Consider the following 27,198-nt stretch of genomic DNA (forward strand, 5'->3'; position numbering starts at 1 on the left):
CTCTGAGCTGACTGGTTCAACTCAGCTGTCCTGGCTCAAACTCTTCTCCCAGCTTATTTATTTAATCCGTTTTCTCTCTCAGCCTGGAATTGCTCTGCCTGGCCTCAAACTAACTCAGCAATCTGCTCTAATCTTCTGGCCTCTTCTCATTTTCTAGCCCGTTCTGTCTTAGCCTGAGTTTTCTCTCTACAACCCATCTCTCTATTCCTGTCCTGGTAACACTGCCATACTGTAATACTGTAATACTGCTTAAGTAGCTTTCCTTTTCTCTCTCTTCTCATGAGAGTTGGGTGTATTCAAATATTCTCTGATTTATCACCTTTTCTGCCACTCAATTAGACATCTCTTTCTTTCTTTCAAAGATTTATTTATTATGTATACTGTGCTCTACCTGCATGTACACCTGCAGGCCAGAAGAGGGGCACCAAATTTTATTATAGATGGTTGTGAGCCACCATGTGGTTTCTGGGAATTGAACTCAGAACCTTTGGAAGAACAGCCAGTGCTCTTATACTCTGAGCCATCTCTCCAGCCCCCCGGCCTTTTTTTTTTTTTTTTTTTTAAAGTTCTTCTCTGTGTTATCTTGGCAGTCCCAGGCTCCATTTGTAGACCAGGCTGGCCTTGAACTCACAGCAATCTGCCTGCCTCTGCCTCCCAAGTGCTGGAATTAAAAGCATGTGCCACTCCGCACAGCAAAAGAAACTTTTATTTGCCCATTCCAGTTGTCTCTGAGTCTTACTGTCTCTGCTAACCTAGGTCTAGTCCTGGAAGCATCTAGCCTCCATACAGTCTAACCTAGGCCTAGAATGCTTTCAGCCTCTGAGATTTACTGCTTCATAAACTCACTCTTTCTTGTTCTTTATGAGCTCATAGCAGGATTGTTCAATTCAGAACAGGTAGCTTGTTGTGGCTCAAACTCCTCTCCCAGCTAATTTATTCAGTCTAGCTTTTCACGATGGGTGTGGTGGCGCACACTTGTAATCCCAGCACTAGGAGGCAGAGGCAGGCAGATCTCTATGAGTTCGAGGCCAGCCTGGTCTACAAAGCAAGTCCAGGACAGCCAAGGCTACGCAGAGAAACCCTGTCTTGAAAAACAAACACCCAAAAAAGAATACAAAAATAAAACAAAACAAACCCCAAAACCCTTTTCTCAAAGCCCCTCCTTTCTACTTAATCCCTGTCATCTGTTTTCTTGCTCTGTCTCTTGATCTAGGGCTAAGTTTATTAAATTCTGTGTACAGAATGCGCTGTGTATGTGTTAGGGCTGTGCCACATCAAACAATAAACAGGTTTTTACACTTCACAATCTCAGGGTTCACAATGGATCAAATATCCTGAAACAATTTAGTGAGATTTTGTCTCAAAGAAAGAAAGAAATTTAAGAGAGAGAGAGAGAGAAAGAGAGAGAGAGAGAGATGGGTTATTTATTTGTGTGTGTGTGTGCGTGCGCACCACATTACATGTGTGCAAGTGTTTGTGGAGGTCAGATCCCCTGGAACTGGAGTTATAGCAGTTATGAGGTGCTGGATGTGGGTGGTCCTTCACAAGAGCTGAGCCACTTCCCCTGTTGTTGCTTGCTTTCGATTTTTGGAGACAGGGTTTCTCTGTGCAGCCCTAGCTGTCCTGGACTCACTCTGTAGACTAGGTTCAGTAAGTATAAGCCCAAAGACCTTAGTTTGAGTCCCAGCACATCCCAGGAGGGGAGATTGCTTGTAATCCCAGTGCGGGGCTGCGGGGGAGGGGGGACTGGAGGTGGGGGGGGATGCATAGGCCAGAGAATCCTGGGGCTCACTTGTCCTACCTAGTTGAGGGAAAGGGGTGTGGCTAGCACTTCTGTCCTGCAGTGATTGGATATTTGTCTGCCTTAGCTGCCAGGAGATACAAATAGGACTTGCTCAGCCAACCTTTGGTGCCTCAAGAGGTTAGATAGGACCTAGCTAGCTAGACACACAGTCTGAAGCAGTCAGGAAGTCAGTTGTGCCTTCTGAAGTCCCTGCACCCCAGGCACACAGAGCAGGAGTCACCAGCCAGTGGGGTGGCATTCTTTGTTAGTTTTGGTTTTTGGGCTTTTGAGACAGGGTGTCTCTGTGTAGCTTTGGCTGTACTGGAACTTGATTTGTAAACTAGGCTGGCCTTGAACTCACAGAGGTCTACCTGCCTCTGCCTCCCAGAGTGCTGAGATTACAGTCATGCAGCACCTGTGTCTGGCTGGGTCTGACATTCTTTGGTATGTCTGTGTTCCTGGGTTGCCAGGCTTTTCATCTCTGTGTGGGCTGAGAAATATAGGGGTGCCAGGTAAATAGATCGTGGAGAGAAAGTTTTTTTTCCCCTTAAACTATGTAGCCTCTTGTCTCAGGCCCTTTTTTTTTTTTTTTTTAAATGTGCATTGGTGTTTTGACTGCATGTGTGTCTGTGTGAGGGTGTTGGATCCCCTGGAACAGGAGTTACAGACAGTTGTGAGCCACCATGTGGGTGCTGGGAATTGAACCAGAGTCTAAAAAAAAAAACCAAAACAAAACATGGCTCAGAGGTTAGGAGCACTGACTCTTCTTCCAAAGGTCCTGAGTTCAATTCCCGGCAACTACATGGTGGCTCACAGCCATCTATGGGTAGAGCACTCATACATAAAATATTTTTTTTTTGTTTGTTTTTTGAGACAGGGTTTCTCTGTGTAGCCTTGGCTGTCCTGGATTCACTTTGTAGACCACGCTGGCCTCGAACTCACAGAGATCCACCTGTCTCCGCTCCCAGTGCTGGGATTAAAGGCATGTGCCACCACTGCCTGGCATAATAAATGAATCTTAAAAAAAAAAAACCAAAACTCTAGGATACACATAGGATACACAGGCACACACTCGAACATACACACAATTAAAAATGAAATAAATAGAGTGCCCCTTTAATCCTAGTGCTTGGGAGGCAGAGGCAGGTTGATCTCTGTGAGTTCGAGGCCAGCCTGGTCTACAAAGTGAGTTCAGGACAGCCAGGGCTACACAGAGAGACCCTGTTTCGAAAAACAAAGAAATAAATCTTTTAAAAAAAAATTGTTGGAGAGTTTGTTCTTTTGATGAAATAAACATTGTCTGTTGCTGTCTTGACCCAGAAGAACACTAGGTGTAGGCAGAGCAGTTGCCTTGCATTGTGTGAGGCTCAGGGCTCCACCTCCAGCACACAAGTAGAGAGAAAACTACCAGGCACATACAGTTTGTATACAATTTCAGAGGTACACAGACCCTCTTTAGTTTGTCCTCAGACTGTCCAGGACATTCGACGCCCGCATTTATCAAGGTGAATTCCGAGGTACAGAGTGGTGAAAGAGCCAGTCAGCTGCTGAGCTTTAAGAGCTCGGAGATGTGGCTATGGACTTCGCCTTGGTAGATTTGGGGGACTCCCACCTGGCGGTGTTTGAAAGGGAGGCTGACGGGTGAGGGCGTGGCTTTCTCTAGTCCCTCCTCCGCCACTGGTCTGGGGCGTGGCTTTCCACCAATCTAGTCTGGTCCAACATGGCTCCGAGGTTGTGCATCATCTCTGCAGCAACACGGCGGCTGCTTCGGAAGCCGGGACCCCGTGCCGGGGACCTCGCGGCTGCGGGTGCTATGCGGTGAGATGCCGACAGGGCTGACTGCGTGTACAGAAGAGAGGGGGCTGGAATGGGGAGCAGAGACCATCCGGCTGGGAATTCAGCGGATAGAGGTGGAGCAGCCAGGATGTAGGCCGGAGGGGGGGGGGGCAGAGAAAGAAGCGGGGGTAGGGTAGGGGAGGCGAAAGGTATAGGTAGGGTTTTGTTTTTTAAACAGGTTGACACTACAAGTGAGTCGACCTCGGAATCCTCTTGCCCCAGCCTCTAGATATTACTGGCGTGTACTGCCGTGCCTAGCTGGGCAGGTTCTTTGTCCTGTTTGGGACCTGGGTCTCGGCTTAGCATAAAACATGAGATGAGTGGGAGGGACAGGTCTTGAGCCTTGGCGTCCGGGCGACTGCAGAGGGTAGTGGCAGTAGCTTCTTGTCTGGCTTTTGTGATTTAGCACGGGCTTGGGGCGTGGGTCAGGCAGCTCCACTCTCAGGAAGTTCTAGAAGTAAGAAGGGGAAAACTGGGGCACAGTGGGACTTCCCAGAGCGAATCTTCACCCTGCAGTGTACAGGTGGGCCAGCGGAAGGGGTGAGAGTTGTTCAAGGTCAGTCTCCGTGCCACTCGGAGGCAGCTCTGGATGTAGGACCCAGGTCTCCTGATGCACCCTGCACTTTGTACCACCACTGGTGGCCTCCTAAGAGAGATTCAGACTAACTTTGGAGGGTTTGGCTTCCGCTGACTGGCTGTGGGCTGCTCCTCCCTCTCCCACGCGACGATGTCCGGTGCTACCCCCATCTCCGCCTTTATCACTTCTGACCCTGCGCTAACCTGTCTTTCCCTAACCGATTTCCTGTTTCTCCAGCCCAGGCCCTCACGGGTTTGAGGACAGGGTGCACGCAAAGAACAGTAGCTAAACAGTGGGAACACCGGTCCTCACACCTGTTAGAAAGGCATGGGCATTCCTCCTGCCCCAGCCCAAGAATGAAGCCATAGAGTTCCATAGATCCCTGCACACTGGGACTTTTGGAAAAGCCGAGAGAGGAGTTGGACGTGTGTGCCCTTCAACTCCGTGCTGGATAGTGAGGGAGAAGCTGACATTGGGTAACGAGCCTGGAGTGTACCTCAGCCTTTTCTGGAGGGATGACCTTGGGTAGGGGGAGGAAACGGAATGTGTCTGATAGGGCTGTTTTCTGTGGCAGATCAGGTGTGCTAGATTAGCGGTCTCCAGCTTCATTGGATTGTTGAGGATTAAAGAGGCTATCCTTTTTTTTTTTTTTTTTTTTTTTTTTTGGTTTTTCGAGACAGGGTTTCTCTGTGTAGCCTTGGCCATCCTGGACTCACTTTGTAGACCAGGCTGGCCTCGAACTCACAGCAACCCGCCTGCCTCTGCCTCCCGAGTGCTGGGATTAAAGGTGTGCACCACCACGCCCGGCTAAAGAGGCTATCCTTATGTTACCAGTTTCCCAAGCCTATACCTCAAGCATTTTCATGGTGAGAATTGAAAGGACAGCCAGGAGAATAATCTTTTATTACTTAAAAAAAATTATTTTGAGCCACGGTGGTGGTGCTGCTGCAGCAACTGGGAGGCAGAGGGAGGCAGTTTGAGGCCAGTTTGAGTGTCAGGGCAGCCAGGGTTACACAGAGAAACCCTGTCTCAAGAAAGCAAAAGAAAGCAAAATAATTTTGAGTCAGGTATGGCAGCACACACCTTTAGTCCCACCACTCAGGGAGGCAGAGGCAGGAGGACCTCTGAGTTAGAAGCCATCGTGGTTTACATAGCCATCCCCAGGACAGTTAAGGCTACATAGAAAGACCATGTCTCAAAAAACAAGTGGCATTATTTCGTGGCTAGAGAGATGGCTCAGCACTTACAAGCACTGGTTGCCCTTAAGAGAACCCAGGTTGCCGGGCTGTGGCAGTGCATGCCTTTAATCCCAGCACTCTGGAGACAGAGGCAGGTGGATCACTGTGAGTTCGAGGCCAGCCTGGTCTACAAAGTGAGTCCAGGACAGGCAAGACTACACAGAGAAACCCTGTCTTGATAAAAAAAACAAAACAAAACAAAACAAAAAAAAAAAACCAAAAGGGAGTTAGAATCCCAAATAGAGATGTAGAGATATTCAGTTTTGCTAGTGGGCATGGAGTTGAGGGTGGTTCTCAGCCTTCCTAATGCTACAACCCTTTAATGCAGTTTCTCATGTTGTGGTGACCCCCTCCCCCAACCATAACATTATTTTGTTGCTACTTTAAAATGTAATTCTGTTACTGTTATAAATTATAATGTAAATATCTGATATACATCCCCCAAAGGGGTCTCAACCCGTAGGTTGAGAACCTTGAAGTAGAGAAATGACAAAAAAATGTTTAATGGAAGCTGGGCGGTGCTTTTGCACACGGGAGGCAGAGGCAGGTGATCTCTGTGAGTTCGAGGCCAGCCTGGTCTACAGAACTGAGGAGATGGTTCAGTCTGTAAAGCGCTTGGCATGTAGACGTGAGAACTTGAGTGCAGATCCTCAGCATCCATGTGAAAAGCCGGGCGTGCCATGTCCCTGTGTCGCTGTACCTAAGTTTTGGGGAAGAGACAGAAGGCTCCGTGAGCTTGCTAACCACCATATCTTGCTCCCCTCACCCCTCCCAGTGAGCTCGGTTATAAGAGACACAGACATACACACACACACCCCACACAGACGATGTTTTAAAGAACAGGGTGTAGGTCAGAGGTGGCATGCTTGCCTGGCATATGCCAGGCCCTGGCTTCTGTCCTTGCACTCTAGGAAACAAACATGCTTTACAAAGATTAAGGGGCATGGCGCACGCCTTTAGTCCCAGCACTTGGGAGGCAGAGACAGGTGGATACACCTAAGTTCGAGGTCAGCCTGGTCTACAAAGTGAGTCTAGGACAGCCAAGGCTACACAGAGAAACCCGTCTCGAGAAACCAAAAAATAAATAAAATAAAATAATTAAAAAAAAAAAAAAAAAAAAAGAAGAAGAAGAAGAGAGAGTGGTAAGGAAGAGATACATCAGGAAGTTAGAAGTAGCAGCAATGTTAGCCGAGCTGCCTTTTCCCTAACAGTCCCACCCTCCGTCCCCAATTGTAGAGGTGAAAGGCGAAGCTAAGGGAGCACTAGAGTCTGGGTTTGTCCCAGTGACACTGGCAAGTTCTTTAGTTCTTTGAGCACTGATTCTGCTGCGGTGGCTGGAACGGGAAGGCCCCTGAGTCCATATTCTGGGCCAAGCTCTCCCTTTTCTTTAACTTTGAAGCTGTATTATCTCTGCCTGTCCGTCCGTCCGTCCATCCATCTATCCATCCATCCATCTATCCATTTTGCATCTATGCCCCCTTCCCACTCATTTGTTTTTCCAAACACAATTGAGCATGTGCTGTGTCTTAGTCAGCCTTGGTCCAGTTATTCGAGACATAATAGAACACACCAGATCCCCACTTGTCTTAGTTAGGGTTTCATTGCCGGGAAGAGACACCACGACCACGGCAATTCTGGCTTACAGTTTCAGAGGTTCAGTCCATTATCGTCATGGTGGGACGTGGTGCCGTGCAGGCAGACTTGGTCCTGGAGAAGGAGCCAAGAGTTGTACCTCTTGACCGCAGGCAGCAGCAGGAGACCATGCCACCGTGAGCACAGCAGGCACAGGTGTAAGACCTCAGAGACTCCCACAGTGACACACTTCCTCCAACAAGGCCACACCTCCTAATAATAATGCCACTCCCTATGGGCCAAACATTCAAACACCTGAGTTTATGGCCCTATTCCTATTCAAACCACCACACCACCCTAGTGAGGCTTCATCTGGTGTGGAGACAAACAGTAAATAAAGTGTAATAATTAAACAAACGGAAAGAAGAAGTCTTTTGGATTTGGGATACATTTATTTTATTTTATTTTATTTTTTTTTGGTTTTTCGAGACAGGGTTTCTCTGTGTAGCCTTGGCCATCCTGGACTCACTTTGTAGACCAGGCTGGCCTCGAACTCACAGCGATCCGCCTGCCTCTGCCTCCCAAGTGCTGGGATTAAAAGTGTGCACCACCACGCCCTCAGGCAGGCAAATCTTCTCCCATGGAACTCTGTCTCTAGCTCAGGCACAGGGCTTTACATGTTCCTGCAGAACAAAACAAGGGAGCAGAGTGAGAAAGGTTGGGCAGGACAAGGGTCGGAGAATATCAGGAATCCACTGGAAAAGTCAAAGTTGAACCCTGAGAAATGTGCGCTTGAGCCAGGCAATGGTGGCACACGCCTTTAATCCCAGCACTTTGGAGGCAGAGGCAGGTAGATCTCTGTGAGTTTGAGGCCAGCCTCGTCTACAAAGTGAGTCCAGAATAGCCAGGGATACTCAGAGAAACCCTGTCTTGAATACGAAAAAAAAAAAAAAAAAAAAAAATCTGTGGTTAAGAGCATTTGCTGCTTTTGCAGAGGACCTGGGTTCAGTTCCCAGCACCCACAGAGTAGTTCCCAGCTATCTGTTAATTCCAGTTCCTAGAGATCCAATGTTTTTTTCTGGCACCCATGCGGGGTGTGTGTGTGTGTGTGTGTTTGTGTGTGTGTGTGTGTGTGTGTGTGTGTGTGTGTGTGTACAGGTAAACACTGGCACATCAAATACATCTTTTTTTAAAAATGCACTTGAGGGTGTTGGCTTGAAGTTGAGACTTCCCCTGGGCCTGAACAAGTCCCTTATTACATTTTTACCTATATGGCTTAGCAGTAAAGAGCACTGGCTGCTCTTCCAGAGAACCAGGGTTCAATTCCCAGCACCCACATGGTGCCTCACAACTGTCTATAACTCCAGTTCCAGGGGCATCTGATACCATCTTCTGGCCTCCTGGGCATGGAAGTGGTTCACAGACATACATACAGACAAAATATCTATATATGATATAAAATAAAAATTAAGAAAGAACAGACCTAGCTGGGTGGGCTGCTATGTCTTGCTTACCCATCACATGGGGAAACAGATCTGCGAGAAGGCTTAGAAGGTGCTCTAGCTCCAGGGTCCTGTCCTCCCCTCCCCTCCCCTCCCCTCCCCTCCCCTACTCTGCCCTCCCCTCCCCTCCCCTCCCCTCTCCTCCCAGCACCGAAGCCCAGCCTTGCTCTTCAGGACTGGTTGCTGGGTATTTATCTTGGCCACCACGATGTTAATGAGTTACTGAGAGCCTAGCTCTGGAGCAAAGGTCTTGGTGGGCAAATAGAGCCACTTTTCTCCTGGTCACTACCTCCTCCTGGGTCAGCAGCCCCTGTCCATTCAGAGCAAAAGTCATGCCCTTCCGTGCCCCACCTGAGGGGCTGGTTTTCAAGGAAAGCGCTGATCTCTGAATCTCCGTGTGATTCTGGCAAGTTCCTTAAACAGCGAGCTTCTGCTTGATCCTGAAGGTGACGCTCATACAACCCACACTCTAGACACTGTATGGCTTCAGGGAGCTCCCGCAAAGAAGAAGTTCACAGAGCCTGGCTCACGGGCGCCCTAAGTGCACCATGCCTCCTGCCTTTTTGCTGATCGAACAAACACATGCGCAATAACTGAAGGAGCCGGAGCCCGTGAGTTTAGAAGTGCTTAAGCCAGCATTCTTTTAGCTGTACACACATTTGAGTCTGTCTTCCCTCTCCCAGGTAAGCAGTGTACAGTCCTGTTTCCTATTGCTTGCTCCCCACCCCCCCCTTTTGTTTTTTGTTTTGAAAGATTTATTTATTTAACACCTGCAGGCCACAAGAGGGCACCAGATCTCATTATAGATGGTTATGAGCGTGTGGTTGCTGGGAATTGAACTCAGGACCTTTGGAAGAGCAGACAGTGCTCTTAACCTCTGAGCCATCTCTCCAGCCCTCTCACCACTACCACCCCCTCCCCCCCCTTTTTTTGAGACAGGGTTTCTCTGTGTAGCCTTGGCTGTCCTGGACTCTCTTTGTAGCCCAGGCTGGCCTCGAACTCACAGAGATATGCCTGCCTCTGCCCCCGAGTGCTGGGATTACAGGTGTGTGCCACCTCACGTGGCTTTGTTTTCTTTTTTTGAGACAGGGTTTCTCTATGTAGCCCCGGCTGTTGAACTCAGAGATCTGCTCGCTTAGTCCCTTCCAAGTGCTAGCATTAGAGGAGTTGCCACCACTACCAGGCTGGTGACTTCTCTTGTTGTGACCAGATACCCGACAGGAAGTAGCTTAAGGGAGAAAGCGCCCACTCCGTCTTAATGTACAGTCCATCAGGTCAGCTTGAGCCTGGTGTGTCTGGTCACGTGTGTCTGCAGTCAGGAGGCAGAGAGAGGGATCCAAGCACTCATCAAGCGTCCCCCCTCCTTTCCTCTTCTTTTATGCTGTCCAAGTCTCCAGCCACTGTGCGGGGTGAGTGAGTCTTCTCAGTTAACCCTGTCTGGAAACGCCCTCACGGGCATGCCCAGAGTTGTCTCCTGGATTATCCCAAACCCAGTCAAGTGGACAAAGGAGACTAGGTATTGCACCCTCTGTTTCTGGTTTTACTTTCTGTAGTTTTAATTATGTGCTAGCAACTCTTGTCAGATAACATGAGATGGAAAATTCCAGAAATAGACCACATGCACAAACACTTTATAACAGAATGATTGTTTTAGTTTATCATGGTTAATTTCTTACTATGCTTAGCTTGTAAACTAAATTTTATCATAATTATAAATACGTATATATGAAAAATACATTACTTATAGATTACATTTTTTAATAAATACGTGCACGTAGAAAAATGTACCAAATGCTATACGAAACACTTTTGGGAAGGATGATGACTCAGCCATAAAGGAATTTGCCAAGGCGTGAACAGAGAGTTCACTGAAACACATTACAAGAAAGGGTGAGTTTGGAGCTGGAGAGATGGCTCAGAGGCTAAGAGCACTGGCTGCTCTTCCAAAGATCCTGAGTTCAATTCCCAGCAACCACATGGTGGCTCACAACTATCTGGAATGAGATCTGGTGCCCTCTTCTGGTGTGCAGGCACACATGCAGGGAAAACACTGTATCCTTAATAAATAAATAAATCCTTAAAAAAAAAAAAAAGTGTGAGTTCCCAGAGAGAGAGAAGTCACACCCCTGAGAAGGAATGCATACTCTTTTTATGATAAGCCCTTTATAATAGTTAAGGGGGATGTTACTTGGTTTTACCATAGTGAGATATTTGTTTAGGTTCATATTTGAGGGAGTACGTGGACCTCCCATTGTCTTGTTTAATAGTAAATTTTGTGAGGTAAGTTGTTTTTCTTGAACTGGCTGTTTGTGTAAGGTGCCATGAGTCATCAGGGGTTTGGTGAGATGGCTCAGTGGTTAAGAGCACTCACTGCTCTTCCAGAGGGGCCCAGGGTCATTTTCCAGAACCCATATTTTGGCTCACAACCGTCTGTAACTCTAGTTCCAAGGGATCGAATGCCTCTCTTCTGGCCTTCATGGGTGCGGCATGCATGTAGGGCCGTTATGTGCAGGAAGATGAGACCAAATGCTAGGCTGAGTATAAGAGCCCAGTACTGCTGGGATGAGGAATGTGAGATCTTTTTCTTTAATTATTTCAGATTATTTTTGTGTATGGCTGTTTTGCTGTCATGTATGTCTGTGCACCAAGTGCATGCCTGGTATTCAGGGTGGCCAGAAGAGAGCATCCGAGTTTTAAACAGTTATGAGCCATCATGTGGGTGCTGGGAATCGAACCCAGGTCCTCTGGAAGAACAGCCAGTGCTCTAACTGCTGAGCCACCTCTGGAACAAGAGGTGAGTGGTTTTAGTTGTTTTGCTTTGTTTTGTTTGTTTGTTTTTCTTTCTTTCTTTTTTTTTGTCCCTCCACCACCTCCCCCAAGACCAGGTCTCTCTCTCTTTCTTCCTGGCTGTCCTGGAACTTATAATGTAAACCATGCCAGCCTCAAACTAACAGAGATCCACCTGCCTCTGCCTCCTGATTGCTTCACACCTGGGTGTGAGCTCTTAAAAGTGCAACTGGGAGAAAACATGAGTTTAAGGGTCTTATGTGTGATCTCAGAGCGCTTCTAAGAGTTAGATTAAGGGCACTGGCTGCTTTTGCAGGGCCTGGGGCTCGACTCCCAACATCCACGTGGCGGCTCACAAATATCTCTAACTCCAGATCCAGGGAATTTGATGCCTCTATTGACCTCTGTGGACTCCTGTAAGCATGTGCTGCAGAAATGTACATATGCTCAGGCACTCGCGGACATAAGATTAAGTATCTGTGGAGTGGAGGTGGCACACGCCTGTAATCTCAGCACTTGAGAGGCAGAGGCAGGTAGATCTCTGTGAGTTTAAGGCCAGCCTGGTCTACAGAGAAAGTTCCAGGAAAGCCAAGGAGAGAAACCCTGTCTTGAAAAACCAACTAACCAACCAACCAAACAAACAAAACAAAGGTTAGATTAACCATTTCTGCCCTTTCAGATGATAGTAGGTGTTGGAGAGCCCTGCTGCTAAAGGTGGCAGCCTTCATGATGGGATAGCCCTCTGAGGAAGATGGAGGAAACCCTTCCCTCAGCAGGGCTTCCTACTCTGCAGGTACTTATTTGGAGGATGTCCCTGAGCTAGATGTGTGGCTCTGACATAGAATAGCCTCTGACACAGCTTCCTGCAAAATGATGCCTCCCTCTCCCCACCCATATGATAAGTAGATAATGTGCCCCTGCAGGGTGACAGGATCTGCTGTTTAATGCAAATGAAGTAGGCTGTAAGCACCAATCAGAGTGCCTCCTGGCTGCTTCCCTTTTCCTGTATATTCCCCTGGTCGGTCCTGGAAGTTGGTCATTCTGCCATGCTCAAGGCCTCTGAACCCTGCTCCTCCTGCCTTCCTGGGCTGATGGCTAACAGCCTCCGAATAAAGAAGAGACCCACAAGTGGATTGCCAAACAGCATGGAGATCATACCTCATTTCCAGGCTTTTATTTATTCCCCAGTATTGGAAAGGAAAGCTGAGCATTATCTGACTGTAGGCACGGGGGTGGGGGTGGGGTGAGGTGGGGGTTTGGGGGGGAGGACAAAGCAAGGGATGATGTGTTCAAGGACAGTGGTGATGTGTGAGGCTTTCTTTGCTGTATAAGAGATGCTTCTTCCAATATGTGATGGTATCTATCTTTTAGAACTATTGTATATGTGACTATTGTGTTGGGGGGAAGGTGGGTGAGGTTTATTGGGGTCTCCTGAGAGTGTGGAAGGGTAGGATTGGGAACTAAGGTTGGAGTGGAAGCCAACCTTTAGCTCCGTGATCACCTTGGTTGTCATCTGTCTCAGAGTTTCTATCGCTACAATGAAACATCATGACCAACAAGCAGGTTGGGGAGGAAAGGGTTTATTTGGCTTACACTTTCATATCATTCATCATTGAGGGGAGTCAGATGGGAAATTCAGGGGCTGATGCAGAGGCTATAGAGGGATGCTGCTTCCTGGCTTGCTCAGCCTGCTTGTTTATAGAACTCAGGACCACCAGGCCAGGGATGGTGCCACATACAATGGGCTGGGACCTCCTTCATCAATCACTAATTAAGAAAATGTCTGCAGGGCTGGTGATGGTGGTGCATGGCCCTAATCCTAGCCCTCGGGAGGCAGGCAGATCTCTGTGAGTTTGAAGCCAGCCTGGTCTACAGAGAGAGTTCCAGGTCAGCCAAGGCTATACAGAGAAACCCTATCTTGAAAAACTAAATAAATAAATAAAAAGAAGAAAGAAAATGCCTTACATCTGGATCTCCACAGACCTCCCCCCCCACCCCCAACAGGGTTTCTCTGTGAAGCCCTGGCTGTCCTGGACTCACTATGTAGACCAGGTTGGCCTTGAGCTCACAGAGATCCACCTGCCTCTGTCTCCCTGAGTGCTGGGATTACAGGCATGCGTCACCACCACAGCTGCCACTGCCACCACCACCACCTACAGCTGGATTTTATGGAGACAATTTTCTAAGTTGCGGTTCCCTCATTTCAGATAACTCTAGTTTATGTGACGTTGACATAAGATTGGCAGCATATTATCATAAGAACTGTCAGAGTGGGGCTGGCAATGACTAATGGCCACCTTGGTTAGAAGCCACATGCTTCTAGTAGGGCCAACATCTCCAAGACATGTCTAGTCAGGCATCGTGGGCAGTGAGGAGACCTCTCTCTTTCCAGATGGCTGCATAGACATGAGTTACATGAAAACGAGTTGTTTCCTGCCTTGGGTGAAGACAGCCAGTTCTGCCTTAGGAGCGTATTGCCCAGGACAGGCCCAGGCTCTATGGCCTCGGTGAAGCTATATCCTGCCACCATAATGCTGCCAACATCTGTGAGCCATGTAGTCTGGGGTGGTGGTGTTTTGTAGTAAATTCTGGAGGTTGTATAAGAATTTGATATTTGTTGATGTTTGCTTGAGATCCAGTAGCAGGCTCTTGCGTCGACAGTGTCAAGGACCTGATGAGCGTGTGAGCGATCGTATTGTATTCCAGGGTTAATCTGGAGGCCTTTCCAGCCAGAAGAGCAACAGCTGTCCCATGCCACGGGGTCTAGTGGCTTAGAAGAGTGCATGGCTGGGCTCTCAGAGGGCTCCAGGATGTGCATTCAGAGTTCACAGCTCTGTTCCTCTCTATTCATGTACATACAGAGAAAGGGGAAGCTAATGGTGTTACAGAAGTCCTGTATGTAGGGCGTTGAGGCCATAGGAAAAAGGAGTTTTGTCAAATTGTATCACAGAACCCAGAAAGGCAAAAGAAAGGATCTTGGCTGCTCCGGGAATGGGGGGTGGGGTGGCGGGGACGTGGGGGTGGGGTGGGGGGGTGGGGTGGCGGGGACGTGGGGGTGGGGTGAGGGGGTGGGGGTGCGGGGGGGGGGTAGAGGGATGGCTTGCCTCAGGAGGTCCAGGGTCCTTGTTATCACAAGGGTCTTAGCTACCGCCTCGTCAGGCAAGGTGAGTTTGAGGACTGACCTTCTTAGCAATGGGCTGCAGTTATGTGGCTAGAGGTGGCACGCACAGAAGGTATTTCGCTCTCTGTAGCTGCCATGAGATCGATCCCATGGCCCTGTGATCAGAAATGTGTGGGTCCTGAGGCTAAGGGAGCAGGATGCCCTAGCAGGGGAATTGTTGGGGCTCCCGTGCCTCCACTGTGGCCCTCTCAACTCCTCTGTCCTGCAGCTTCTATTCCAAGGACAGTGAAGGCAGCTGGTTCCGCTCCCTCTTTGTTCACAAGGTGGACCCCCGGAAGGACGCCCACTCCACTCTGCTGTCTAAGAAGGAGACTAGTAACCTCTACAAGATCCAGTGTGAGTAGCTGCTAGACTGGCTTGCTGCACCCCCCTCTCCCCTCCCCTCCCCCTCCCCTCCCCCTCTCCTCCCCCTCCCCCACCGCCTGGGCTTCCCTGTGGGTGGGGCTAAGGTAAAGCGGTGGGAGGGTGAGGATGTCCCATGCTGAGAGAGCCTTGGCGCTATTTGGAGCCTGCTCACTCTGACACCTCTCCTACGCGCGCGCACACACACACACACACACACACACACACACACACACACACACGCCTGCAGGTGTGGGTATAGCAGAGAGCCTTGGCGCTATTTGGAGCCTGCTCACTCTGACACCTCTCCTACACACACACACACACACACACACACACACACACACACACACGCCTGCAGGTGTGGGTATAGCATGCACCTCACCGATTGTTCTCTGCCCTGTACTACAGTTCACAACGTGAAGCCCGAATGTCTGGATGAGTACAACAGTCTGACGTGAGTGTTTCCCACCTACTGCCCCCACTCGCTCGCTGCTGGGATGTAGTGGGGTAGGGGCCCTCTTTCCCAAGAAACCTTAAGACATCCTCTGCCCCTTCTCCCGCCGTAATGAAGGGGTGTAGGTTCTAGAGCCGGAAGCCCTAAGGGTATCTTCCCTACTCCCGCTTCTTCAAGAAGCGACAAACTGCCGGGCATGGTGGCTCATGCCTTTAATCCCAGCACTCGGGAGGCAGAGGCAGGCTGATCCCTGTGAGTTCGAGGCCAGCCTGGTCTACAGAGAGAGTCCAGGACAGCCAAGATAACATAGAGAAACTCTGTCTCGAAAAACCAAAAGAGAGAGAGAAGGGGGGGAGGGGGGACCCCCGGAGAGACAGACACGCTCAGCCTCAGCCCTGGTACGGGAGTTGGAACCTTGCAAGCCCTGCCTCTCCCTATGCCCCGCCCACAGGGAGGCTGTGCTGCCCAAACTGCATCTGGATGAGGACTACCCCTGCTCGCTGGTGGGCAACTGGAACACGTGGTACGGGGAGCAGGACCAGGCAGGTGAGGCTCCCTTGTCTCCAGTGCCACTGTTGCCTGGGTCTCCAACAGCCCTCCTGTGTGACCGCTCTCCTCTCTCTCTGCAGCATGGGGGCGGGGCGGGGGGTGGGGAGGCGCTATGGGGAAACGTGTTTCTTTCCTGCCTCATTGCCCACTTCTTAGTGTTCTCAGGCAGCCCGTGAGGCCTGTGAGGCTATCCAGAGCCTCACCCCACCACATCCTCCGCTCACTGTGCTGCCACGTGTATGGACTCACCAGTTCCCCAGCTGGAACCGCCCCACCTTGGTTACAGGTGGTCAGCCTGAAACATTTTTTTCTCCCTTGCCTACTTAGCGGTTTGGCTTTACGGTGTTTTTTTGTTTGTTTGTTTGTTTTGTTTTTTTTCCTTGAGGCGGGTCTTACTGTGTAGTCTAGCCTGTCCGTTAGCATGTACTCTTCCTGCCTCAGTCTCCTGAGTGCTGAGGTGGTTTGACTGCTTGTCTTTTGTTTTGTTTTGGAGACAGGATTTCTCTGTATAGCCCTGGCTGTCCTAAAACTTGACCAGGCTGGCCTCGAACTCACAGAGATCCACCTGCCTCTGCCTCCCAAGTGCTGGGAGTAAAGCAGTGCGTCTCAACCTTCTTAACGCTGCTACACTTTAATACAGTTTCTCATGTTGTGGTGACCTCCCAACCATAAGCTTATTTTCATTGCTGCTATATAACTGAGATTTTGATATTGTTATAAATAAATTGTAATGTAGCTGTCTGATATGTGAACTCTGTGTGTGGGGGTCATGACCCACAGGTTGACCACTGGATTAAAGGCACTGTGACCATGCTTGGCTTGGCTTGTTCACTTGTCTTTTAAAGTTATTTTCAAGCCGGGCGTGGTGGCGCAGGCCTTTAATCCCAGCACTGGGGAGGCAGAGTCAGGTGGATCGCTGTGAGTTCGAGGCCAGCCTGGTCTACAAATCGAGTCTAGGACAGCCAAGGCTTAAAAAAAAAAAAAAAAAGCTATTTTCAAATCAAGCAATCAATCAGTCTATCTATCTATCTACGTATCTATCTAGCGTGTGTTTGTGTGTGTGTGTGTGTGTGTAGGTGTATGTGTGTATATGTGGAGGTCAATGGACAACAGTTCTTGTCTTCACTTTCTTGAGGCAGGGTCTCCTTTCTGCTGCTGCACAGGGTGTACTCGAGGCTAGATTGCAGATGCGTGCTTCTGCAGCTGGTTTTTTCCTTTGGGCTCCAGGGAGCTCAGTCTGTGAGGCTTTTGTAGAGGAGCTCTTGCCTGCCAAGCCATCTTACCAGCCATCACCTATCTTACCGCTTTATATTTTGGCGTAGATATGGCATCTCTATGAAAGACCGGCTTCTTCGCACTTTCGCTGCGTCAGGCCCCGGCCCCAGCCTCTCTGACCTCTGCTACTTGCCTCTTCGTTGTCTGATCTGCTCCTGTAGCTGTCAACACATGCATCTATCTTCTCATGTAGGTAGTGAGTTCCGGGATTCAGGGCTGAGAGCTCTTTGAATTACTGAGTACCCAATAAAAATATTTCCTCTTTAAAAAAATTTATGCTTTTGGGGGCTAAAGAGCTGGTTCAGTGGTTAAGAGCACTGGCTGTTCTTCGAGAGGTCTCAGGTTCGATTCCTAGCACCCACATGGTGGCTTGACAATTTCTGCAACTTCAGTTTCAGGGAATCCCACACCCTCTACTGGCCTCCACAGGTACTGCATGCACACAATGCACAGATAAACATGTTAAGTCAAACACCTGGAGTCATAAAATGAAAAAGTAGATAGTCCTCAAAAAAAAAAAAAAAAAAAAAAAAAAAAAAAAGTATGCTGGGGCCTGGCAGTTAAGAGCAGTGTTTCACTTGCAGAGGATCTGAATTCAATTTTTGGAACCCATATAGTGGCTCATAGCCATCCACAATTCCAGTTGCAGGGAATTCACCCCTCTTCTGATCTCCATGGGCACCAGGTACACACATGGCAAAAACACTCATACACATAAAATTAATCTTGAAAAAAGTTTTGTTTTTTTTCCCAGGCAGGGTTTCTTTGTGTAGTCTTGGCTGCCCTGGAACTTACTTTGTAGACCAGGCTGGCCTTGAACTCAGATATCCACCTGCCTCTGCCTCCTCAGCGCTGGGATTAAAGGCGTGCGCCACCACCGCCCAGCTTGAAAATAAATCCCCCTACCCTCTCTTTCTCTCTTGCTAATGGATTTCTCTGTGTAGCCCTGGCTGTCTTGGAACTCACAGAGATCTGCCTGCCTCTGCCTCCCAAGTGCTGGGATTAAAGTCATGTGCCACTACTGCCCAGCTTGGAAAAAAAAAAAAATTTAAGCTCATGCTGGCTCACTCATGTAATCCTAGGATCCGGGAGGCCAAAGCAGAAGGATACTGTGAATTTGAGGACAGACTGGTTTACACAGTGAGTGCCAGGCCAGCCGGCACTATAGAATGAGGCTATGTCTCAAAAAACAAAATCAAACCAAACAAACAAAAACTACCAAAGGTTTCTATTACTCAGTCATCTTTGACACATTTCCAGTGCCCACTGGCCTGCCTTGCTCACAGCTGCTGTTGGTAGACAGCTGTAAATATGTCCAGGGTGGTCGTGTATGGTTTTGGATGGTATAGGTATAGACACAATGGGACAGCCATTGCAGATAGTCCTGTCAGCTTCTCTGGTGTATACCCAACAGTGGGGGCTCATAAACCAACATTATGGGTTTGAAAAAAAGAAAAAAAAAATCAGGCTGGAAAGATGTCTTAGAGGTTAAAAGCACTGGCTGCTTTTCCAGAGGTCCTGAGTTCAATTCCCAGCACCCACATGATGGCTCACAACCATCTATCATGTGATCTGATGCCTGCAGGTGAACACGCAGGCAGAGCACTGTATACATAATAAATAAATCTGTGAGCCTAGCATGGTGGTACACATTTGTAATCCTAGTACTTGGGAAGTAGAGGCAGGAGGATCACCATGAGTTCAGGGCTAGCTTGGTATGTATATCAAGTTCAGGCCAGTGAGGGCTTCATAGAGAGAGGCTGACTCAAAAATTAAATTAGGAAATCTGTAAACAAGAAAGACAGCTCTCTGTGTTTATATTCTGTTAGCACCATGGCTTCTGTAATCTTCTATCAGCTTGATTCTAGTAAGAGTTTACTGGTTGAGATGGGCTCGGCGGTGCATGCCTGTAATCCCGGTACCTGGGAGGCTGAGTGAGTGAGGCAGGAGGGGAGTTTGAGGCCAGGCTGGGCTATTTAGCAATAGCCTATCTAAGCAAAAACACAAGCGTGTGTGTGCTAACGGTGAAGTGGATTTTAACTTTCTAAAGCACATCCTGCACAGTCTATATCTTGCCATTTGTCACTTCTGTGTGGAGTCATCTGAGGAGCAGGCCATTAGAGCCTGATTCTTGGAGCCGGGCACAGGAATATACATTTTAATAAATGTGTCAAAACTACTGATCCGTTTTCTCTAGGGAGCACTGTGATTATTAGAGACCTCTTTCTTAGCCTGTGAAGAAGTCCTCTCTCCCCCCGACGCCCTCTCGTTTTGGTTTTTGTATTTTGGAGACAGGGTTTCTCTGTGTGTAGTCCTGGCTGTCCTGGACTCACTTTGTAGACCAGGCTGGCCTTGAATTCTTAGGCATCCACCTGCCTCTGCCTCCCAAGGGCTGGGATTAAAGGCCTATTGCCGCCAGCGAAAGACTGAGTCTGTGCTTTCAAGTCACAGGTCAGCGAGTTACCCTCGGCTCTAGTATGCCTAACTCACACCCGGGGCCTTCCTCCCTCTGCTGCTGTGATCTCCAGGTCAGCTATGTAGGCTCTTCCCCACCATTAGTCCTCTTGCTTTCTTTCTTCCCTTTCTCTTCCCTTCTGTCCCTCTCCTCCCTCTCTTCCTCTCTCTCTCCTTTTCTGGTGACTGTAGCTTCACATATGCTAAGTACACTTTCTCTCCCCAAGCAACACCTTAGCTCGGAGTGTGCTTACAGGGAATCAGGTTGACTACCTAGGCCTGCCATAATAAAATACCACCGACTCAAAGAACAGAAGTACGTTCCTCAACCTTGAAAGCCGGGAGGCAGAAATCAAGACATTGGCTCTGTCTGGGCTCTCTTTGAGGCCTCAGGGAGGATCCTTCCTGGCTCTTGCAACTTCTGGTTGCTAGAACCCCTTGGTATTCTTTGGCATGTGGACACATCAGTCTGAGCGAGCGTTTTCTGAGTTACACAGCGTTCCCTTTGTGTGCAGTCTCTCTCTCCTGATAAGAGCACCATACACTGGATTGAAGTTCTTTTTAAACATTTATTTATTTATTCATTTATTTATTTATTATGTATACAGTGCTCTGCCTGCTTGTACCCATGCAGGCCAGAAGAGGGCATCAGATCACATTATAGATGGTTGTGAGCCGCCAGGTGGTTGCTGGGAATTGAACTCAGGACCTATGGAAGAGGAGTCAATTCTCCTTACCACTGAGCCATTTCTCCAGCCCTGTATTGGAGTTCTACCTAGTGTTATGTAGGCTTTACTCAGTTGTCTGCAGAGACCCTGTTTCTAAACAGGGTCACATAGTGAGGTTCTGGCTGGGCATGGATTTCTGAGGGGCTTCTATTCAAGCCAGCAGCGAATATGATTGGGAGGGGGCATCTAATAGTACAAAAGTTCTCAGCGAGAATGAGGCTGAGGTCTCTATAATCATAGTCCCTTGAGTATCTACTAGGAGATCATGTGCACATTGGCATCTCTGTATCCTCCTACCCCTGGCCAACATGTTGGGGCATTCCTGGTATCCCAGTCTACCCTTGGTTTGTTTTTTACCCTTCCTTGCCTTCATCATCCATCTCCCCCACTTCCCCAACCCCTTTTTTGAGACAGTGTCTTATATAGCTCAGGCTGTCCTTGAAACTTCTGACTCTCCTGTCTCTGTACAGATGTGTGTGTCATCAGCCCAGTTTCATGCACTGTTGGGGATTTGAACCCAGGGCTTTGTGCAGGCTATCAGCTGAGCTACATCCCCAGCCTGCTTCCTTCATAAGGTGGGGTCGCCCTCTGTTACCCAGACATTGGCTCAAGACGTCATCCTATGCCAGCTTCCTAAGTGGCTGGGACTACATGCCCCCGCCCCCTACATAAATAGCTGCAGTTATTTATTTATTTATTTATTTTTTCCTTAAGTTCACCGCCTTGGCACGCTATTGTTTTGTTATTGTTGTTTGGTTGCTTTTGCAGTGCTAGAGATAGAACTGGGGGCGGGGGGTCTCCTGCTGTTCAGCAAGTAGCACCAGCCGTCTTGGAGTGTCCGGTGTCAATCCATCAGGCTTACTTTCCTTGTGTCTGTCCTCACAGTCTGCTGTTGGCTCTGTGTGTGCCAGTGACCCAGGAAGGAAGACGCTCATCATCTTTTGTTTTGTTGGTGATGCTATAGAAACCAGTCTGCACGCCAGACACCCGCTTTATCAGTAGCCTCGTCTGATCCTCTTGTTACTGTTATTTAAGGAATGTGGGTGGGATTTTGTGGATGAGGACATTGAGTCCTAGAAGGGGTCAGAGGCCACCAAGCTGCGCAGAACTGGTGGTCTCCTGGGCTTGCATCTAAGGTCAGTCCCACACAGTGCTACTCCTCACCAAGACAAAGGGAACTAGGAGACGCCCCCCCCCCCCCCCCCCGCCACGCTACAGCCACATACACAGTCCAGTCAGGCATGCTCCCTGTAGCTCCTTAACCTGTATTCCTATGCCCAACAGTGCACCTATGGCGGTTCTCAGGTGGCTATCCGGCCCTCATGGACTGCATGAACAAGCTAAAAAACAACAAGGTATCCCACCATCCTGTGTGCATGTGGCTTCCAGCCCCACCCTGTGTAGAGGGAGTGTGGGATGGAGTCCTCTGCTTCCCTTAGGGCACACTGACAAGGCAGCATCTAGCCCCTGGCTACAGTGCTCTCAATGTTCTGCCTTCAGGAGTACCTGGAGTTCCGGAAGGAGCGGAGCAAGATGCTGCTGTCCAGGAGGAACCAGTTGCTTCTAGAGTTCAGCTTCTGGAATGAGCCACAGCCCAGAGCTGGCCCCCACATCTATGAGCTGAGGACATACAAGCTCAAGGTACCTCACTTCCAACAGAGCCCCCTTTGCCTTCTCCTTCCCCTGCTGCGCCATTGCTTTGCAAGAGCTCAGGGTAGGACGGCCCAGTGCTTCTCCCTCCTTATGGGCTCAGAGCAGAGCAGTGTGTGTGCATGTACACAGCTGTACATCAGATGGGAGTCGGGTCCTATGAATGAGGCCCCTGGCTCTGGGAAAGGCTAGTTTCCTAGCCCTGCCCCTATGATGCCAGGAGTCCTAGGTGGTGCTCACTTCCTCTTCTCTTTCAGCCAGGAACCATGATTGAATGGGGAAACAATTGGTAAGCTGGGAATGTGGTGGTCCCTGCTCTCCTGCCCCCTTAGGCTCCCAGTGAGCTTTCTCTGCGTCACAGGGAACCCAGCCTGTTCTGTTCCTCGCAGATCTCAGAGAAGGATCCACCTGAACAGGGTAGATTCTGTAGAGGAAAGTGCTGGCAACCAGCCGGCATCCACATGTCCAGAATCCATTCCCTGGGCCCCACTATGGACCCCCCCCAAAATGTCAACAAGCAATCAGCCTGGGCCACCTCGGGGGACCATTGGCTGGACTTCTGCCCCGTGTTCTCTGCCATCTCCAGGGCCCGGGCCATCAAGTACCGTCAGGAGAACCAGGAAGCAGTGGGAGGCTTCTTTTCACAGATAGGAGAGCTCTATGTGGTCCACCACCTATGGGGTAGGTTGGAGACACTCAAGGAACCTCTGTTTGTCCCCCGTCACTTCATAAACCATGTGGATGCATTTGTGTACCTATAGCATTTGTGTACATCCTAGCAGAGGGAGATGCTTCCTCAGACACAAACTAGCAAAAAGGACTCGTTTCACATGAAGACAGATAACCGGGGGAGACTGGGCAGGGGAAGACAGCCAAAAGAAGCCCAGGACCTTTTTGGCATGAGTAGACAAGGTCTTTCTGAAGGGCAGAATACAAATCCTGAACAAAAGGGTGAGAAAGCCAAGCTCTGAATTGCTGGGGGAAGTTTCCAATAGAAGGAACAGCTTTTGGGGAGGCCAGGAGGAGTGGACAGGAGGAGGGGGGCGGCGGGAACCGGGAAGAGTGTGAGAAGGTGGGATGGAGGGGGACAGCCACCAACCAGGTCAGGCTGGGCCTTGAGGGCCTCGGGAATGAGTTGGGGTTCGGAAATGAGTTGGGGTTCATCATGGATGGGGGGGTAGTGGCCGCGTACGAGCTCTGTAGCTGCCATGCGCTTTGCCTAGAGCGCCTGGTGAGGCAGCAAGGCTGGGAACTGGGCGGGGAGCAGGCGGGTGGTTTGGGTTGGCTTCGGGCAGCAGCAGCGGCAGGACAGATTTGTTGGTCTGCAAATCAGTCGCACTTGAGAGTGACTTGCTGGAGGAGACAGGAGAGGGTAAGGGGAGCATTCAGACTCTGCTCTAAGCAGCTGTGTGCCCTTGTCTAAGACAGAGAGGCCTAGGGGAGGACCCGATTAGGTTGTATGGTTCTGGGAGTGTCACATTGAAGATACTGATGCTGGGCCAGCCAGATGGCTCGGTAGGTGAAGTCACCACGCCTGACAACTTGACTCACACGATCTGACTCCAGCCACTTATTTTCTGACCTCTACACACTCACCCCTCATCCCAAATAAATACATAAATGCGATAAAATTTTAAGAGACACAGGCACTCAATTATAGATATCACAGGAGCCTGTGGGAGAGTTTGAGGCCGGAGATAGAAAGGAGTTGCTGGCATATGTGTATGCTTCAAAACCCCAAGCCCTGCCCCACGGTTGGGTGCTTTTCTCCAGCAGTCTGTGCTGCCTTGTTTTCATGCTCTGGCTCTGGCACGTAGATTGTAATTCCTTAGAGTAGCTGTCCTCTTATTACCCAAGATCTGTCATCTCTCCCGCCCCCCCCCCCTTTCTCTTTTTTAAAAAAAGATTTATTATGTATAGCGTTCTGCTTGCATGTACACCTACACACCAGAAGAGGGCACCAGATCTCATTATAGATGGTTGTGAGCCACCTTGTGGCTGCTGGGAATTGAACTCACAACCTATGGAAGAGCAGGCAGTGCTCTTCACCTCTGACCCATCTCTCCAGCCCTCCACACTCCCTTTCCATTTTGTTCTGTTTTTAGTTTTTCGAGACAGGGTCTCTCTGTGTAGCCTTGGCTGTCCTGGACTCACTTGAACTCACAGCGATCCGCCTGCCTCTGCCTCCCGAGCGCTGGGATTAAAGGCGTGCGCCACCACCGCCCGGCTCACCACTCCCTTTCTATAAACATTACTTGTAATCATCTGAGATTAATGTTTTTAACATGTGTGACTCGATGATATTGACAGAGCAGTGTTTGCTGACAGTCTGAGGAGGAGGTGTCTGGAGAGGAAGGGATAGTAGGGCGAGGTTGGGGCAATGGAAGGGCCCCTGTGCTGAGGAAAGGATTAGGTTCCCTGAGGAATGAGCCTGTACCTTTCTCACAGCCTACAAAGATCTGCAGTCTCGGGAGGAGACCCGGAACGCGGCCTGGCGGAAGAGGGGCTGGGATGAGAACGTCTACTATACAGGTGAGGGTCTCCTGGGGCTCGGGGCACTTCTCCAGGTGGTGCTGCGGGAGGCCTGAGGAGGCAGGGCTCTGCCAGGGTCTCTGAAGGACAGCTTACATGGCTTCATTACCTCCAGTGTGCAGCTCCTTGCTTGGTTCTGTCGTGGGTGTTCCTCACCCTCCACCTCCTGGACCGCTTTCTTGCTGTATTTGCTCAAGCTCACCCTGGTGCAGCCTGTTCCCTCAGGTGTCCAGTTGCTGGGATCATAGCATGGTCCACTGTACCCAGGAGGGGACATGAACTGGTGGGGTTTTTGTCTGGGTGACTCACATTCCACACGGACCAATCAGTCCTGAGGTTTTAGGACTCTAACACAGGCAGGCGAGCCCTTGTGTGACATGTGACCCTGGGTCAGTTCTGCACCGAAGCTGCTTCATCCTTATCAGATAGTACTGAGGATGCTGTCCCTGCTGTGGGGAGTTAGTTTATGGAAAGCACTTTTCCCCTGGTAACATCAGAACATGTAGCAATGTTAGTAAATTTTTCCTCAAAGGGTTGCCACTGTTAGAACCCCCAAAGAAGCACACAGAGCTGGAAGATGCTGAGTCTTCCCTATGTGAAACTCTGCTGCTGGTGGTGGTGGTCATTACAGTTAATCTTGGACAAGTCTACTGGGTGGGCAACAGCATGTCTGCTGAAGGAGGTAGCATGAGCCTTGCTGTTCCAGGTGTGGCCCCAGCTGACAGTACTGGCAGCCACTGGACACCTAATAGAAATGCATCCCAGTTGTCTCCCGACCTTCTGTGAACTAGATTTGTAGGGCTCTGTATACACTTTAGAGTATCTGGTGGAGCTGATGTTTTCTGCTGACCTCCAATGGGCACTGTACTCTATACACACACCCACAAGCATGTATATATATACATAATTTAAAGAAATAGATACAATAATTTTAAAAATAATTACTTTTACTTTATGTGCGTTATTGTAAAGATGTCAGATCCCTTGGAACTGGAGTTACAGACAGGTGTGAGCTGCCATGTGGGTGCTGGGTCCTTTGGAAGAGCAGACACTGCTCTTAACCACTGAGCCAACTCTCCAGCCCAATAAAAACTTTATATATTTATTTATTTTGGTTTCTGAGACAGGGTTTCTCTGTGTAGCCCTGGCTGTCCTGGACTCACTTTTGTAGACCAGGCTGGCTTCAAACTCAGAGATCCGCCTGCCTTTGCCTCTGAAGTTCTGGGATTAAAGGCATGTGCCAACATGCCCAGCCTCTATAAAATCATTTTTAAAAAATCTATCTCCCTGGGGAGTTTCTACTGACACTCCTACCCCCATGGGTATGGCCTCCCTAGCTGTATGAAGGGCAGTTAAACTACATCAAACCTCAGGCTTTATAGCTCTTACCTTGACAGTGTATACCACTACGGTTCTCTTTTGATTTTGTTTTTTTGAGACAGGGTTTCTCTGTGTAGCCTTGCCTGTCCTGAACTCACTTTGTAGACCAGGCTGGCCTCGAACTCACAGAGATCTGCCTGCTGGGATTAAAGGCCTACACCACCACCTCCTGGCTCTTTCTTTGGTTTGTTTGTTGTTTTTGGTGTTGGGGGGTTGAATCCTAAGACCTCACACATGCTAACCAGCATTCACCCCACCAGAGAACTATACTCTGGCCTTATAGTCATTTTTCCTCAGCCTTCCTCTGCTGTCCTTAATGTGGCTTCATCCTCGCTTTTTTTTTTTTTTTTCTTTTTTTTAGGCTTTATGTGTTCTGTTTGTTTGTTTTGGAAGCACCAAGGTTAGAATCCAAGAGTTCATACATGCCAGGCAGGTGTACTACCACTGAGCTCCCTCTCCAGTCCTATGCTAGTTTTTTCACATACATAGAAAATGAATAAAATTTCCAAAAATATTCAGTTTATTACCACTTAAATCTTGTTTTATAATTTGGGAAGCATGGGTTTCTCTCAGATGACAGTAGGGACTTTGTGTGTGTGTGTGTGTGTGTGTGTGTGTGTGAGAGAGAGAGAGAGAGAGAGAGAGAGAGAGAGAGAGAGTGTGTGTGTGTGTGTGTGTGTGTGTGTGTGTGTGTGTGTGTGTGTTTGGGCGGGAACCAAGGGTATTTGGCTTGCCTCAGGCACCCCTTAACCTCTGCTTCTCTCTCCATAGTTCCCTTAGTTCGACACATGGAGTCACGAATCATGATCCCTCTGAAGATTTCTCCTCTCCAGTGATACTGGCACTGCCTCCACCTCCCTCCCTTTCTCCTTTGAAATAACCTGGACCAGAGGAGCTTCTAGGCTCCTAGCTTCTAGTTTTCTCTCTGCTCTGGAAGACTTCTGATCGGTGGTGGTGTTCAGCTTAGACAAAGATGATGTTTTTTGAGAATCTAATAATCTGTCTACCCAGCTGGGCATGGTGGTACATACCTGTAATCCAGCACTCGGGAGGCAGAGGCAGGTGGATCTCTTGTGAGTTCAAGGGCAGCCTGGTCTACAAAGTGAGTCCAGGACCGCCAAGGCTACACAGAGAAACCCTGTCTCAAAAAACCAAACCAAAACAAAACAAAGAACAAAATAAGCTGTCTACTCATCCCACCTGTCTCCCATACTGGTAGAAGTTTCTAAATTCCCTAAATGCAACCTTTTAAGCATTCGCGCCTTTTCCTCTACGCTTCCGCATCTCCAGGCATCAAGTCCCCAGCTTAGTTGCATAAAATCTGGCCTGACTAGTAGTGAAGAGGTGGGGTGTGA

At 49.1% G+C, this 27,198-nt stretch overlaps 1 protein-coding gene across 2 annotated transcripts; it reads left to right on the forward strand.

Moving 5' to 3' along the window:
- Positions 1 to 3,457: 3,457 nt before the first annotated feature.
- Nipsnap1 (nipsnap homolog 1) lies at positions 3,458 to 26,689 on the forward strand. Of its 2 annotated transcripts, XM_051165382.1 has the most exons (11): positions 3,458 to 3,601; positions 9,899 to 10,024; positions 14,685 to 14,812; positions 15,230 to 15,275; positions 15,727 to 15,821; positions 21,566 to 21,636; positions 21,782 to 21,922; positions 22,189 to 22,220; positions 22,518 to 22,612; positions 24,380 to 24,463; positions 26,615 to 26,689. In XM_051165382.1, exons 1-11 carry the CDS (start codon positions 3,504 to 3,506, stop codon positions 26,677 to 26,679), a joined length of 981 nt encoding a protein of 326 aa, XP_051021339.1. In that variant the 5' UTR covers positions 3,458 to 3,503; the 3' UTR covers positions 26,680 to 26,689. The 2 variants fall into 2 exon arrangements, with proteins under 2 accessions (XP_051021339.1, XP_051021340.1); XM_051165383.1 differs by lacking the exon at positions 9,899 to 10,024.
- Positions 26,690 to 27,198: the final 509 nt, after the last annotated feature.

The sequence above is a fragment of the Acomys russatus genome, chromosome 22 (genome assembly GCF_903995435.1).
Source record: "Acomys russatus chromosome 22, mAcoRus1.1, whole genome shotgun sequence".
Classification (NCBI taxonomy): domain Eukaryota; kingdom Metazoa; phylum Chordata; class Mammalia; order Rodentia; family Muridae; genus Acomys; species Acomys russatus.